The sequence below is a fragment of the Penicillium malachiteum genome, assembly GCF_028827825.1.
Source record: "Penicillium malachiteum strain IBT 17515 chromosome Unknown utg000002l:1.0-8849297.0:1.0-8852440.0, whole genome shotgun sequence".
Lineage (NCBI taxonomy): Eukaryota > Fungi > Ascomycota > Eurotiomycetes > Eurotiales > Aspergillaceae > Penicillium > Penicillium malachiteum.
The window spans coordinates 1297100-1313133 of record NW_026643095.1 but is presented as its reverse complement, the minus strand read 5'-3'; the positions used below and the strand labels follow the sequence as shown (position 1 = coordinate 1313133).

General features: G+C 46.5%; 8 protein-coding genes across 8 annotated transcripts; 4 read left to right on the top strand and 4 right to left on the bottom strand.

Moving 5' to 3' along the window:
• Window positions 1–588: 588 nt before the first annotated feature.
• N7483_003544 (uncharacterized protein) lies at window positions 589–3565 on the top strand (the record flags this gene model as incomplete). The annotated part of the gene is made up of 9 exons (XM_057086981.1): window positions 589–659; window positions 759–863; window positions 1000–1242; window positions 1343–1370; window positions 1426–1614; window positions 1675–1846; window positions 1898–1938; window positions 1997–2134; window positions 2201–3565. The coding sequence occupies 9 exons, from the start codon at window positions 589–591 to the stop codon at window positions 3563–3565; spliced, it is 2352 nt and encodes a 783-aa protein (XP_056946810.1).
• Window positions 3566–4360: 795 nt separating this feature from the next.
• culA (cullin culA) lies at window positions 4361–7006 on the bottom strand (the record flags this gene model as incomplete). The annotated part of the gene is made up of 6 exons (XM_057086980.1): window positions 4361–4549; window positions 4612–5040; window positions 5181–6672; window positions 6732–6748; window positions 6825–6894; window positions 6957–7006. 6 exons carry the CDS (start codon window positions 7004–7006, stop codon window positions 4361–4363), a joined length of 2247 nt encoding a protein of 748 aa, XP_056946809.1.
• Window positions 7007–7857: 851 nt separating this feature from the next.
• On the top strand, window positions 7858–8274 carry N7483_003542 (cupin domain-containing protein; the record flags this gene model as incomplete). The annotated part of the gene is made up of 1 exon (XM_057086979.1): window positions 7858–8274. One exon carries the CDS (start codon window positions 7858–7860, stop codon window positions 8272–8274), a length of 417 nt encoding a protein of 138 aa, XP_056946808.1.
• Window positions 8275–8471: 197 nt separating this feature from the next.
• N7483_003541 (phospholipase D regulator) lies at window positions 8472–9733 on the bottom strand (the record flags this gene model as incomplete). Its single annotated transcript, XM_057086978.1, has 3 exons — window positions 8472–8496; window positions 8551–9418; window positions 9493–9733. 3 exons carry the CDS (start codon window positions 9731–9733, stop codon window positions 8472–8474), a joined length of 1134 nt encoding a protein of 377 aa, XP_056946807.1.
• A 464-nt stretch (window positions 9734–10197) lies between these two features.
• On the top strand, window positions 10198–11180 carry N7483_003540 (mitochondrial K+-H+ exchange-related family protein; the record flags this gene model as incomplete). Its single annotated transcript, XM_057086977.1, has 3 exons — window positions 10198–10634; window positions 10700–10755; window positions 10822–11180. The coding sequence occupies 3 exons, from the start codon at window positions 10198–10200 to the stop codon at window positions 11178–11180; spliced, it is 852 nt and encodes a 283-aa protein (XP_056946806.1).
• A 367-nt stretch (window positions 11181–11547) lies between these two features.
• On the top strand, window positions 11548–12808 carry N7483_003539 (Zn(II)2Cys6 transcription factor domain-containing protein; the record flags this gene model as incomplete). The annotated part of the gene is made up of 2 exons (XM_057086976.1): window positions 11548–11628; window positions 11687–12808. 2 exons carry the CDS (start codon window positions 11548–11550, stop codon window positions 12806–12808), a joined length of 1203 nt encoding a protein of 400 aa, XP_056946805.1.
• A 95-nt stretch (window positions 12809–12903) lies between these two features.
• Window positions 12904–14548, bottom strand: N7483_003538 (MFS transporter; the record flags this gene model as incomplete). The annotated part of the gene is made up of 3 exons (XM_057086975.1): window positions 12904–13731; window positions 13791–14247; window positions 14319–14548. 3 exons carry the CDS (start codon window positions 14546–14548, stop codon window positions 12904–12906), a joined length of 1515 nt encoding a protein of 504 aa, XP_056946804.1.
• Window positions 14549–14977: 429 nt separating this feature from the next.
• On the bottom strand, window positions 14978–15902 carry N7483_003537 (uncharacterized protein; the record flags this gene model as incomplete). Its single annotated transcript, XM_057086974.1, has 2 exons — window positions 14978–15669; window positions 15767–15902. 2 exons carry the CDS (start codon window positions 15900–15902, stop codon window positions 14978–14980), a joined length of 828 nt encoding a protein of 275 aa, XP_056946803.1.
• Window positions 15903–16034: the final 132 nt, after the last annotated feature.

Below are 16034 nucleotides of genomic sequence, written 5' to 3'. Positions count from 1 at the left end.
TCATTTTCGTTTTTTTGCTTGCCACAGGCACACCGCCAGAATCATATACCTGGGGGGCTTTTATGCAGAATTGGCGCGTTTGAGTTCCCCCCCTCCTATATTGGAGTATTTTCTGTTTCCATTTATTTCATTCTTCATTTTCACTTTTTGTTTTGGAAGCCATTGTCCATAGCTCCTTCGGCGTCGTCAAGATCGGGTTGGTGCTTAGGAGGCGAAATAGGATGAATTGAGCGTTTTGTGAACTGGATGTTCCATCAAAGTCATCAGAAATCCAAGTTTGGAGTAAAGCACCATGAAAAGAGTCGACAATTAGTTAATTATCATATTTTTTGAGAATGTTGAGTCCTCGACAACCTTGGAAATGAGATGAAGTCATTTGGCCAACTATAGTATTGATCCGCGCACACCGCCGACAATCAACACGTGAGCGATAAACCGTATCGAACCTCCAATTCCCCTGTTAGTGAGAACAACTCCAAGCAAGTTTCCTATTTGCGCTGTGGATCGCAGCACCTCGAGTCTCTGCTAGAGAAAACCTTCGACCCTTGCATTTGTTGTCTCCAAATCCTGCAGGGCCTCGACCCCCGCATGACCTCCCTGATGGCCCTCCCGCATAAACAAGACCCTATTGTGCTGGTCATTGATTTCCACCATGCACGGTGAGTAGTATGCGCTGTCCAGAGGCAATACTTTGATCTACAATAGAGTATATTTTGAAGAACCGGACTAATCGAAATCTGGTATTATGCGAACGACAGAGGCCCGGAAATCGAACACTGCATCGGCGATGAGGGGACAAACCCGGCTATTGACAATGACTGGTCTCTACTACCTTTTATGGCACTTTCTGATGGCGCGCATCTGTATGAACCCCATTGAAAAGCACTCCCACAAGTGCCAATACCCATAAACCTGCTCTACTTGGGACTCGACTCCCTCCCCTATCTCGACAGCCCCGCAATTCAACCGCAACCGATGCGCTGACCGACTCGGGTTTAGATCGACTGAAGAATTCTCATATTTCACATTGCGTCGCAAAGAAACATCCGAATCGCCGGCGACTTCTCTTTTCGGCATTTCCTGTTCTCGCCAGCTTGACGCAAAGCTCCTCACTTATCGACCTCCTGACGTTACGCGCTCGACCGTACAGAAAGCGGTGGTGGTAGTAACGGACAGCCCGCAAAGAGTTGGACAATTGCGCGAGAAGCTCTCGGTAGTGACCTCGGCATGGTTTGCGCAACGGTATGTACAACTTTCCTATGCAGAAAAACTTATACCCGTCGTTAGGTGGAGGATTTCGAGTGAGAGCCAATAGCTTACTGATACCTTTTCAAATGGATAGGGACTTTTCAGATATTGATATTTTGAAGGTTTGACTCCATATACAGCTTTTAATTGACGGACAGAGACTCAATTGCATAACAGAAATTTCGAGAAGGACTGGTGATCAGTTTACTGAATGATGCATCGAAAGATCAGAACCTGGGTATGTCTTTCACACGATCTACTCAGACATGTGCTTACCCAATGGAAGGCCTTTCCCTGCGAGAGATGATCCACGAGTTCAAATATCAAACACTGGTGCTATTCAAAGGTTTACTATTGCAACCGAAGGTGAGAAAATCAATTATGATTAAACTTCCTAGCCACTGAGTCATTGACTTACCTCAACAGATGCTTTTCTTCGGCACTCGTTGCGAGCGACTCTGCATGATTCAATTTTCACTTATCTCCTTAATACCTGGCTTAATCAATCATTTGCAAGACTGTGCAGACCCGGCCTTCGACAACTACGCGCAAAACGTTGAGAAGCCGACATCTCTTAAGACGAGTGACAGAGGATCTCGTAAGTTTGAGAATATCTCATGATTGAAGGACTTCGCGCTGATGATATTAGTACTGGCCTATATGGGTTTACCTCTACAAATCTTTGGCAAGGTAGAATTAGTCCTTGCCCTGACATTTACAAACCTAGTTATTCTGATTACTCTCATAGGGAAGCATGTTCGGTCCATATACGCCTTTACAGCAATTAGACTTGCTGGCCGATGATGGCACAAAGTCATATGTCGTGGGATCCACGAATTCTTTGCTCTTGCAGCAAAAGGATCGGTATAGCGATATTTTAATAAACGTGAGCCTGCATAATTTCCCCACCACATTAATCGCCAAACTTCTAACAATGGGTTATCCATAATAGCTTGATGAAGATAGTATCAGCATTTCAAACCCAACACTCCAAAGAGCACTAGCCCTCTCCGTGGCTGACAGACGTTGGATAGACGTTCTCACTCAAATCGTTAATGAGACTTGGGATGAGGCGCATCCATCACGCCCAAAGACACTTGGCTTCATGGGCTCCGAAGAGTTCATCAGACTTCAATTTGAAGAATATCTCCTCGCCCTTCTATCCAGCATGAAATATCATGAGCAAATCACCTCTCAAACATCGGGCGGCTCCCCAAATCGAAACAGAGGACAATCCCAAAACTTCAACATTGAGGGCGATCCTGCCATCGATTTCAATATTGAATTTCTGACACATTGGCAAAAATCCTCTAACTACGCCTTATTCTCGCGACTCACCTCCGACGCCCTGTTATTCTCGATCACCGAGCCCCGGCATCCGAGTGCTGGTGGACTGACCATGGATGATATTCAGCGTCGCCTGTCCCAGCAAGTAGCCGATCTTCACCTGGATGAACGAGTACGCGAGAGCCGAGAAGCCATTGGCCGTCAATTGGCAACCGGCCAAAAGAAAGTCAGCGCAGCATTCAACAGCTTCTGGTCAGATATCGAGTCAATGCGAGAAGCTCAAAGAAAGCGTAATGAGGAGAAAGCTGCAACTCAATCCCAGCGTACGTCGATCGATTCCTCTGTCTGCCCGCCACCAGCTGCACCACAATCCCCCTCTGAGACATCGGGAGGTTGGTTCGCCTCTCGACAAAGACCGTCAATCGACGTCACTCAAGCGCAGGCTTCTGTCAACGTCGCAGGACAGAAGGCCACCGCCTACTTCAGCTCATGGGGCTCATGGGCTAGCGAGAAGCGCAAAGAGTGGCAAGAAAAACGCAGTCAATCTCCGAATCCCAACTCCACCAACTCCGGAACTCCATCTTCTCCTGTCCTGCCTGTAGTAAGCGAAGCTGTCGAGTCCGACCGTGGTCGTCGTCGCTCTATGCAGCAGCGCCGCAGCGAAGACAACCCTGATGGACTGAGTCGCAGCCTTAGTCGCAGAAAGCGATGGAGTAATATGCTCCTGCGTCGGGAAAGCGGCGAGTTTAAGCGTGACGACGGCTCTGAAGGGTCCGATATTCAGTATCCGAAATCACCACTGTCTCATGGCTCCCCAGCCTATGAGTCTGTACCCGCGCAGGTAGAATCAGAAGTGATATTCTCTAATAATGAGAACGAAAAACCCGGTGCTGATGAAGATGGGTTTACTGCTGTCACTCTCACCTCCAATGATGGAGTGCAATTAAACACCGAGAAGACAGAACTCCATTCACCCGATACACCGGATGATTCGACGACTGCTCTACCTGTTCAAGATACCAAGTTTTAATCTCTCTTCAGTCTGGTAGTCGAGTTAAACACTTCATGTCTCTTTTCACATATTTTGTGGTTCGGTTTTGTTCCCTTTCCCAATTCCAGTTGGCATTATATTCTAGCGGCATACCCATTCATCTGAACCCCAGTTTCAATCTACTTGCGTTTACATTCCATTGTTTTTGCCCTCTTGTTCTGTTCCTTTGTTTTCTTAATCTTTGGATTATACCCCTCGGGAACCAGTTGTACTGAGTTCATGTTGGAATCTCGGATGATCACGAGTGCATGTTAGAATAAAATAGAGATAATCGCATTTGAATTGCATTGAATTTGGATCCAGGTTTTTTCTAACTAGTAGATAACTACTTGACAATTGAATTTGCACGAAAATCCAATAGCTTAGTTTACTTGGCACTTGATCCATGAACTTCATGGCAATACTACTCGTAAACTAAATCAGGGTTATCATTGATCTGTCGTCTCGACGCTATGATGAAAGATGGACCGGACCATAAAATAAAAGATAAAATAGAGAAGACAACCTTGAATGCGTCGATCTTGTGCTCCAGTGCTCCCCTCGCATTTCAGCAAAACCGCATGCCCATCCACCCCCTCAATCAATCTGACATCTCAAAACTCATCATGGGTGAATGGATGAACCAAACACGCCATGGAGTATTAAGGTAGCGATTAGCAACGGATTCATGGATTAAGGGGAAAAAAAAGAAAAAAAATGAAGAAGCAAGTGTAAATGTGATGGTGAGATTGATGGAGGGGTGATAGGCGATGCGAAGATTCTGGGCAGTGAGAATTAAGCGATGTAAGCAATCTCTTCTCCTTCCAGACGTTCAATGTAATCCTTCTCCATGAGAGCCTCGATATTCCTTTTGATATCAGTGACGTGAGGCGGGAAGCGCGACTTGACTTGATTAATGACTTCTTGAACGAGCTGGACGTGCCGCATCTTCTTGCGAGACTTCATGATACGGACGATAGCAGACTGGTGGATTGATTAGATTGGGCGACATGAAAAATGGAGGGAAAAAGGGTGTTAAAACATACCTGTAGCAACAGCTTGCGATCCTCCTCAATGGTCTTGTGGGTGTCATCGGTCTCTACCTTTTGCTCAGACTTGATCTGAATATTAAGGTTGACCTTGACTTTCTTGCTTTTGAAGTTGTAGTTAAGGGTGAAGGACATTGAGGGATCGGGCTTGCCACCCTCGGGGCTTGCCAGTAGCACCTTGGCCTTCAGGAGAATAGCGAGATTGGGGTCGAGAACTTCGGGAGTAAGGTTGGTGGCCTTTTCAATATCGGAGTAGGACATGGTCTCAGCCTCGTTGAAGAGCAGGAGAATGGCCATTTGGAAAGTGGAAACTTGGAATGTGTAAGGAACCTTGGCACCTTTGATGTAGTTTGCCTTCATTTCACCCTTGCATAGCTGCCACAGCCATGTCAGCTTACGGCCATTATGCTTGTCAAAGTAGAACTTCTGGAAGCGTTCAGCAGTCTTAAGAATCTCGGGAGGCGCAGAAAAGGCAGTCGTAGGGGGGGGTTGAGGGGCCAGAAACCGGTTCCCAAAATGTGAAAGTGCGCATCTGCCATTCTCTTGCGATCATCGTCATCCAGAACCTTATCTTGCCAATCTTTGTAGCTGGCATTGAGATCCTTGGAAATCTGAATGTCTTGGAACATGCGCTGCAACTTGTTGGTGTACTCGAAACCACATGCTTCCTTGAGCTTGCTGATCATGCTTGTCTCTGCGTCGTCGGATACAGAACTGACATGTACCAGACGCTTTGCGAGAGCCTTGGAATAGAACTTCTGGAAGACATCCTTATCTTCGATGTACTTGAAAACGGTCATGATCTGGACAAGCATCTCCTCGAGCTCCGACTCCTCAGCAGCCTTGGATCCCTTCTTCAGTAACGAATCGGTGTATTTTGCCAGCAATTCGGGCGACTTTGTATTGTTCGACTGGGCAATGCAATTGCGGTTGACAAATTCGCGGCAAGCATTATCCAGCGATCGAACAAATTCAGACTCGCCGTTGAATGCATCTTCGACAAGGCTTTGATAGCGAGAGTGGACCTGGAGCAAGGCGTCCACATAAAGCTTGGGCTCGAAATTTTCGCCCTCTGAATTGACCTTTTCGACCGCAGCCAAACCAGCCTTTTTGACGTGCTTCTCAAAGATACCGCGCAATGGGTCCAATCCTTCCTTGATGCGCGACAGGAGTCCGTACATGCGAGCAAGATCTTCCTGACGTTCATTATTAAGCAAGACTTGAAATTCGTCGCGTAGAAGGTTAGAATGAGCAGTAACGAGGACGTCCAGGCAAGTCTCTGTAAGGCTTTTGGTGACATCAGAGTGAAGATACAGACCAACACGGGCCTTCTCCTCATCTAGACGAGCCTCCGCCTTCTTCATGTATTCCACAACACTATTTTCTGCAACGAATTGACGTGACTCATTCTCATAGTACTTCCTGGTAGCATCGATAAACGGCTGTTGGAAGTAGTGTCGGTAGACCTCGAGGGTGGACTTTTTGCTGTCATTCTCATCTAGTCCCAAGGAAACGAATGAGTCGACAATGCTCTTGATCTGGGACTGTTCGATGGTTTCGCCGTTTCGCTGCTTCTCAATCAAACTCAGCACCGAATCCATTACCTTAGAGTGCACATGCTCAAAGAAGTCATCTTTCCACTTAACCAGGTGAAGTGTGTAGACATCATACACATTCTTCTTTCCTTCATCGATCTCGCGCTTGACCCAGTGTCGGTTGAGGTAACTAAAGAGATGGTTGATGTACTTGGCGGCAGTCGTATAGCGAGTCCATTCGCGAATATAGAATCCGAGAAGAGCTTCCTCTGTATGCGCAGTTGACTTTTGGTGAACTTCCTCCAGGTGACGGGAAAGGTATTCGCCCAGTAATTTGTAGAGTTCCTCGCCCAGCAAGTGCGCTGTGGTTAGGGGACCGAGCATTAGCGATTTGTTTTCTTTTTCCTGGGATTGGGCATTTTGGAGATGGGAATGCGTGATCGCGGACGAACCTCCACGGTGGGCTTGTAGGCCTTGGTTACTAACGACGGCTTTCTGTGATGTGCAAAAGTTGTGGACGGCCCTAATGAACGAGTCAGCGGGGTTGGTGGGGATTAGCAGGGCCCGGCGGTGAAAACAAACGTGTAAAGAGCCATGTACTATAAGAGGTGGCACACATTAGTCAAACGTTCCAACTGAAATATGGAGTTTGAATGTATTTTAGTCTTTGCTCACATGTTTCATATCCACGCCATCCTCCAGCTTGTGCATCACGCTGTTGATACCACTCTCCAAGAACGACCAACTGCACCATACTCAGTATTTAGACTCGATGCAACTATTGATGAGATATTGATCATTACTCACGTTTCTTCCAGGTCGTCCTTGTGAGGTGTTTGGGGGATCGCTGGTGGCATGGTGTCAAGGGGCCAAGATTAGGCCCGGGATAAGAAAAATATGGGTTGACTGGATCATAAGGATTGTCAGTCAATAAGAGAGCTTGAAAATGAATATTATTTCTGCCAAGGAGTCAAGTTAGACGCGTACATGACTGCCACTTCTCGGAATTCACTTAGCGCCACGATGGAGCAGTGACGCAGTGAGGTGCGAGAGGAGGGCTTTTGTGTGGTTGGCAAAGAGGATCAGTCTTTGGAGCTATGGGATGGTCAAGAGAAGGGAAAAAAGCCACCTGAATATCAGGAACAAGAGAACAGAAAAGAGGGATATGAGTTTGAGGGTATCGCCAGTGTTGAGGCTGAGAAGAGTGATCCGTGATATAACGTGGGGACTAAGGCGGTACAAGCCTAGGCGGTGTGGATTTATAAAGGCGGTGAGAGCAGTTCTTATAGCAACATGCGGTTAGATTGGATATTTGTACTGAGTATGAATGCCAGTGTTTCAAGTTCTGACAAAGCAGTGGAAGGACTTCTTGATAAAGGCGATTATAAAAGATGGAATAAATTACTTAATATTATAATGAGAGCGAATTCCTACAAACAAAGATGGTTGTGCTAGTATGTGCAGGGAAACTCTTCCAAGTGGCTGGCGCACGCGTGGGAACTAAGCTCCCAATTGTGCATGATTCAAGCCTAAGATGCCCAATTCTACCTCCAAAGGTGAAACCCAGGACCTCAAAAGATCGTTGGGCGCATAGACTGCATGGAGACATTGAGATACCCAACTAAACTTCAAAATGACGTCACCAGATCTTGGGAATTGTCGATCATGGAAAACTTGAAAGTGAAACTGTGATCACATCAAATAAACCATGACCTTCAACCCGCTCACCAAATTCCAGGTTACATACCGCCAGATTCCATCATGGAACCGCATCCCTAACACATCACTCCAATGTAAACCGCTGATGATTTACCATGGTGCGTTTGACGCCACACCCGCGGACCTTCAGCACCGTCTCCAGGCTGTAGGTGAAGTTGAGCCCCATTGGATATATACTATGTACAGCCAGACTCATTTCCATTCTACCACCCATGAGGTCCTTGTTGTAGTGACTGGGCGGGCAATGTTGTGTTTTGGCGGTGAAGAAAACCCTCAACGCTTCGAACCAACCGTACAGCGTGGGGATTTGATCATCATACCAGCCGGGGTTGGACATCAACTGTTGGATGATGAGGGCGAGGAACCATTGCAAATTGTTGGCTGGTATCCGCATAATAAGCAGTGAGATATGTGCTATGGAAATGCTGGAGAGGAGAAGAAGGTTCAAGCCATTTGAGATCTGACATGGTTCCACCGGGATCCACTGTTCGGAGACGATGGCCCTGCTCTCTACGTGTAAACCGATCTAGCGTTGACGGTCTTCGCTCGACTCAGATGGACCGAAATTAAAACAGAAGAAATGGTGCGCTCTTATTGAGGAATTCAATGGCGCACTCTCTCAACAAGTCTATAGCAATGTTAGTAAGCTGCAAATACACCACGTTTAGTTGATCAATGTTACCTCAGAACGCTAATTGCAAATGTCATTAGCCAAGCAAGTAAGGCCACCAGTAAGACAGATGCAAGGGCTTTTTGCCGCACGCATATTTTTTCATTCCGAGGATCAATTGTCTGGTTCACCTCTGCATCAGTGCAAGCTCCTGTAACCTCGGACAAGGAATCAAATGCCAAACTAAGGTTGGCAGAGTCGAAAACGATGAAAAATAGATCAAGCAATATAAGTCGTGCTTTTGCTGAGGGCGACCGCAGGCCCAAGGGTTTTGCTGTATACTCGTCAAATGTAATATAGACAAGGTATATTAAAGCTACCGCATCAACGATAATCGCCATGAGAGCCGAGGGACCCTGTCGCGAGTGGGCCCGATCTGAAAAATGTTGGATTGACCCACCCAAAGCCAACGCAGCAAGGGAGAAGAACCAGACTGTAAGTCGCAGAATGAGGGGCGCAATCGGGCTTCTGAGAAGCTGATTGTGGAATCGTTTGAACCAGATTTCCCGCCTAGTCGTGGTGTTGTGCAAAGGATACTCCGGGCTGTCCCCTTCTAGATCATTACCTCGCCATGGCCCTGAGTAGTTTCCCATATTTTCGTTCATCCAGTCTGCAGACACTTCTTTGAGTTCTCCCTCGTCTTCGCGGGGATACTGGATTGTGCGAGAAAACGTCCTCCACCGGGATTCCCGCTGACCGGTGGGCGATAGACCGTTTTCAATGCGGCCATTTTGAAAGTAGTTTGACTCGGAATTATCGTGAGGAGCATGATTATGCTGGGCAACATGGGCGCCATGGGGTTGGGAGGGAAGCAACTGGTCCGTTACAGCAGCTTCTTCGTCTTCATCTTGAGGTAGCTCCTCGACCGACCGGATCCAGGCTATTTATCAAGAAAAATTTTTTATTAGTGAAACAAGAAGCTTGATCGAATGAGTCTCATTTCAATAATCATACCGGGAAGAGTACGCAGCGTAAAATGTTGGGATTGAGCAGTCTCAGCTGTATGTATATTGGGGGTGCGGGTTGCTGTAGCTGGGGTATTCGAGGTACTGCTACGCAAAGCACTTGTGTTTGTGTCTATAGTAAGGTGTGTTGGATTCCTTGTTGACGAGCCATTCAAAACAGGCAATATTTCTGACGATTTCTCCTCGAGGATACGGCTCGGTGCCTCAGCTGTAGAGCTACGCGCGTCCATGGCGGGCAGCTCAATGATCTCAATGACAAGATTCGGAGTCGGCGGGAGACGATCACCTCGAGGAGTGCATTACCTTGGATGGCAAATTGAGAAGAGCTCACCCAGATTATGCTTATGAGCAGAAAAGCAATTCAATCGAGAGTGGGGGGAAATCTTGAAACAGGAACTGAAGTTGGCAAGGAAGATTGTTGATCAGGGCCAAGGCTCGGAAGGCCGATTAGAAGAGTTCGCGCGGAATGACGTCCCTTCCCCCTGTGCTTTTTTCTTCTTCCATGTGCAGGATTCAACACCTTCCACTGGGCAAGCTTATCATTATCTGAAAATTTTCAAGATTTTATAAATTTGATCTATTGTTATCTTACACTTCTTTTGCGATAACCCCCCAGGATTCCAGTTCTGCCTCCCTTGTTCTCGAGACTCGAGACTCGAACCACACGCAAACGGCCTTTGTTCCTCCCGCTGCTATGCGACTCTTTCTAATCCCAATTTCGACACGCCGCGCGTTAATATATTCTCGGCCATTGTTAAAAGACATTCCCAAAGAACTTTCTTACTTTGATCGGGCAACAACCAAAGTAGCGGCACAATGGGCGAAATGGGAAGAAGCTGAGAAGGGATGGCAGAAACATTTAGTCACATGGGGAAATCGAGTCCAACAACGTATTCCGTTTGAAGAATGGGGACTTCGAAGTATTCCACCACTCAAGAATCAACAGCGAATTGATGAGGCGCATGGAACAAAGAAAATCGACGTTCTTTACCCAGGAAATGCCGTTCACTTGGATAAACTACCCAGTGTGTTGCAGACGATAGCCACTGAACGCCAGCAGTTTCATCAGAAGATGGCGAGGCGATGTGTTATTATCGCACCGTTTCTTGCGCCATTTGGTTTGATTCCAGTGTATGTGATTGAAGTTGAATCCTGGCCTATATTGAGACCAAACACTGATAATCGCCTTTTTGCAGGATTCCAAATATCCCTTTCTTCTATGCAATGTATCGCCTTTTCTGTCATTATCGGGGTAAGTTTGCGACTCATATAATGTTGGAAAATTGATCTGCGATGCTAACTAGAGACTCCTCCATAGCACTCAAGGGTTCGCAACACTTGGAATTCCTTGTCGGAAAGAACCTCATCAACCCGGTTTCCCTATCTGAACTCGAACAACTATACGCTAAACGCGTGTCATATGTCATTGATGATACCCCAATCGATACCCCTCATGCGCAAATGGTCGACAATATGGAACAGAGTGATGAGCGAGTTCTGTTGAAGTTCTCTGATGCCAAGAAGCTAGCAACAATATTCCAGGCACCGGAGTTAGCATTGGAGGCAGAGCGTGCTATCGTTCAAGTAAGCGAACAACTTCAAGCTCGGAAAGAAGAAGAAAAGGTCAAGGAAGAAGCAAAGGAGAAACAAAAGGATTTTGAGAAACAGAACCAATAATTTGGGGGCTTCCTAGGCGCAAAGCCTCGGAGCTAAATAGAAAACCCCACATCTAACCTTGGAAGTTATCCTAATACTCAATGTACCATAGCTCGTCTTACGCATGATCAATATTCCCATAGATTAAATCCACTTCTCTTCAACATCTTTGAATTTAGGCAGCAAGAAAAACAAAAAAAAGCAAATGTTAATAGTTTATTGGCCAGTCCTTGATGCTTATATAATATTTCGGGGGCCTTCCAAGGGTTCTAAACTTCTAATATTCTGGGGTATCATGGTGATGATCACTTCACCACCTGGGCATCTCTGAGGCTAGCAGTGCCTGTCAGTGGAGTATGAGTTAGTTTGGAATGTTAAACTCGAAAACATGGCATCTGCTCCCGCCGGTCGTCGCTCACATCGCAAATCGAGAGCAGGCTGTTTAGCTTGTAAAAGGAGAAAAGTCAAGGTGGGTTTTAGATGCATGCCCGATCTCATGCAATCAGAACAGCTAATTCGATTTTAAGTGTGACGAACACAAACCATCCTGTGGAAACTGCACGCGACATGGAGTACCCTGCTCCTTCACTAGCCTGGCAGAGGAGGTTCATTTAAGCCATGCCAGCGTCTCCGCACCAGTCAGATCGGATGACGTACCAGATAGTGCTAGTCCAAGTACCATCGCTTCCATGCCTTCACAGGCACCCATGATATCGAGTCTTCCAGTTTTTGATATGGAACTTTTTCATCATTATATGACCTCAACATGTTTTACACTAACTCGGACACCGATTGTCCAGGCCGTCTGGCGCGACGAAGTCCCTCGAGTGGGGTTTACCATGCCGGCTGTGTTGCACGCCATGCTGGCAGTGAGTGCCCTGCATCTTGCTACCTCTGATCCATCCAGACGCGAGAGATGTACCGCGCAAGCGCATATGCATCATGAAATAGCCGTCCGCTCCGTTACACCGAACCTCGCATCTTTGGCCACAGATAATGGAGTAGGACTTTTTCTGTTCTCTTCGTTGACTTGCATATTTGCCTGTGCTAGCTCTGGATCAGATAATAATTTCCTTGTCCTCTTTGAACATGGCCGTCTTGCGAATTGGGTTCTTCTCTTCCGCGGAACAAAAACAGTCCTCGACTACAGCAGCGATGATTTTAGTAAGGGGAAATTAGGCCCAATGTTCATGAATGGATCTCGGTCAGCGGCTGCCCGGAATTGTCATACAATGGAACAGGGTCAGATGTACACTTGGGAGTTGAAGCAACTGATTTATCGCGATTTTTCGCATGACCCGCGATTGCGTCATGTCTATGAAGAGGCTTTGGATACACTCAGCAAAACTCTGGGGGTTGTCATGAAGCCAGGCGAGGGTCCAAGACTTCAAACAGCAGATATTTTTGCCTGGCTGCTCGAAGCGTCGGACGAATACTTGCAACTGTTAGTACAAGAAGCACCCATGGCTCTTATCATCTTTGGATATTTCTGCGTTGCTCTGCACAAAATTGAATGGATGTGGTGGATGGAAGGACTCAGTGGTCGAATGATGTCGCAATTGTACGCAGTGATTGAGGAAAAATATCGTGACTGGCTACGATGGCCGCAGGAGCAGATATACTGGGCTCCTGAATCTACAAATACCTAGGTAGCACTTGAGCTAAGTCATCATTAGGGTGTCTGTAATCATAATAGGAGAACAATTTCGGTATATTCCAATAACAAGGGTCCTCATATGCCCTACTAGCTTGGAGCCCTGGATCGAGCTCTTAACTGCGCCCCAAACAGGTTGAATAAAAAGGGGATGGGGGATACTCCTAGCGCAAGAAACGCCAACAGGGTATTCCCCCAACCCAAGCCTAGTTTGTCATACAGCTTCAGTCCGCAAAGTGGGAGAAGACCTCCAGCCAAGCTCCGTAGGACAGTACAAGCAGCGATAGCACTTGCCGCATGCCGCGTAAATGCATCGACAAGATAAGTCTGAATACCCATCAAGGTGAGGATCATTCCAAATCCTGTCACTGCATTTCCAATCTCAGGAACAATCCAATGGACCTGTTTGTCAGTGCCCCATCCATATATGAACAATCCTGCGGGGACACTGAGAGATCCAGGTATGGTAAAATACCAAGGAAGTCGATCCTCTGGTTGAGGCTCCTCGTTTCGTTGGATTCTCAATCTTATCATGCGATCACTGAGGGTCGCAGCGTATAGAAGCCCAAGCAGCATGCCGGCCCCACTTCCTAGAAAAGAGAGGCCACTCGCACCAGATGAGAATCCGTACTGGCCCTCAAATACTTCGGTGAATGTTGTAAACAGAATGTAGAGCAGACCATAAAGAACAGCGATGTAAATACACATGGATGCTACAATTGGCGAGAATAGAAGCATTTTCGACGGACGTAAAAAGCTTTGTAGGAATCTCTGTTTTGTAGGAATGCCATCATCTAACTGAGACTTATATCCCATATTCCCAGTCTCTTTCCGAAGGCGCGCTGCTTTTCGCTCGAGTAGAGTTGGGGCATGGGTTTCGGGAACTATTAAGAAGAAAGCAATCGTCGAAAATCCGCCCTATAAAAAGATCATTATGAGATGAGCCTGCCCAAGCACCATTTTTGAAAAGTACTCACAACAATAGAAAGTACCCAAAAAACCCATCGCCAATTCCTGGCCTCGACCAAATACCCACCAACAACCGGCCCAATGATAGGTCCAAAAAGAGGCCCCAAGGACCAAAGAGCCATAGCTCGTCCTCGGCTCTTTGTTGGAATAATGTCTGCAACGGTCCCACTCCCAATAGTTGTCGGTGCGACACCCGCCACTCCATCCAAGAATCGAAAGACGACCAGAGAAGCCATATTTGGAGCTAACGCGCTGGCAATGTTGAAGACGAAGAAAAGCATGTTGCATGTATTATAGACGACGACACGACCGCTATACTCGCTCCATGGAGCTACTATTAGTGGCCCAAAAGCGAATCCGAGGACATATACCGAAACGACAAAGGTAGCGAGGAGAACCGAATCACTATGAAAATCCGTCATAACCTGAGTAACACCGGGCGCAAACATAGACGATGCGAGTGGGCTAAATTTGTTAGTTGATATCATTCCAAGATGAGCTCAAGTGCTTGGAAGAGCTGCTTGAAGAGGGCTCACGTCAAAAATGTAACCCAGGAAACTGTTGCGACGATGGTCCATTTGCGAGCTGAGCTCCAGTTCATAGGATTTGAAGGGTCTTGCTCAATGGGCTCGTCCCAAAACACGTCCAGATTGGTCTCATCTCCTTCATCTTTCTTTTCATTCATCAACTCTCCTTGATCTTCCTGGTCGAAGACAGCCTGAGGAGGCGTAGAGTCCACGTCTTGTGAATCACTCTCAGGTGGCATGATGCGAACGCTTTCACCAAAAAGAGTAAACCTTGGAATGACAATGGCGATTGATTCCGAGGTCCCCAAAAGAGCGAAGGGGCACTTTGTAAACTATTTATCCTACGCATAAAACTTCGACATTGTCTCAGGCCGGGTTGGACATGGTAGAATGAAGGGATACGAGCTGTCATTTAACAATTCATTAAGCATAAGCCAGGCGAACAACCAGTCGTATTCGGACTTGGAGATATCCTATTGGGTTGGGCCTGCTAGCACATGTATGTGTGGGGCCCACGGGCTTCAAATTAGTAGAAGTGAAAAAGCAATTTACGCCCAGAGCGAAGAGTAAATTTGATGTAGATCGATTGATTCAAAAGGCGCCAAATTCTCAATAAAAACATGCTAATGTTCAAGTGACTGTCGTAAAACTAGTTCCTGTTCCAAGGTTTAAACCGAGCTACTAGTATTTCTTATATCTTCCAGTGCAGTAAGGCTTCTATAATCTCTTGCTTCTGGAATAGCCTCACACTTCTCTGGTAAATACCAGATCGCCCAAGCAGTCAAGATAATTATCATTTGGTAGCCATCAAAGACATAAGATGGCCATTCAGATTCGATGAGAAAGGCAACACCACCAGCCATCGTGAGACGCATCACATTACGTCCAAGTCCGATGATGCTTGTCGAGAGACCAAATAATTGATTCCATAATTTCCAGTTCGCCAGTGATTTCTTACTGGATTCTGTTGGCTGATTGTGGAGGCGAATAGTCATGCAAATATTATCGGAGAAGACTAGCATCCAGAGGACCGTCTGGATAACATAGATGGCGATTGTCATTTTACCACCCGCCGCTAATGTTGTCATCGAAGTGGATGCCACTGTCATGATACCTCCAATAAGTTGGAGGATGGTCAAAATAATATTGATGCTCATGTACAGCCATGGCTGCCAATGTATTGGAATGAAGCAAAGCTTCTCTGCATGTAGAACACGAGCAAACTTTGTCTGTGTCATATTGACGGAGAACATGATCAAGGTCGGTCCTAGTAATAAAAGAACGGATTGAACGCCGTATGCTCCGCGGTTGCAGACATTTTGTGTGGAGAATATCCGGGCTACATAGCCTGAAAGTTGTGCTGTATGAATATTAGATATTCAAGTTTCTTGCATAAAAATAGGACCTCGGGAGCAGCCCTTCACTACATAGATGTGACCTGGATCATGATTGCTTACCTATGGCTCCTAGAACGAAAAATATGCTAGACCAGGTCTTCGTTTGGGTCATTCGAAAACACAGAACAGCTCCAAGTGCGGAGAAAAGAGTCACGGCAACCACAGCAAGAGGCAAACTCGGGGTATAATCGTACAAACTACAACTGGTAGAAGTCATACTTCAAGTTTGATTGAAAGTTCAAGAGTGTGTAGAACTTGAATGAAAGTGATAAGAGTATGAACTTCTCAATGCAATGCCTTTTGTGATGAAGCTTTATAGGATAACATT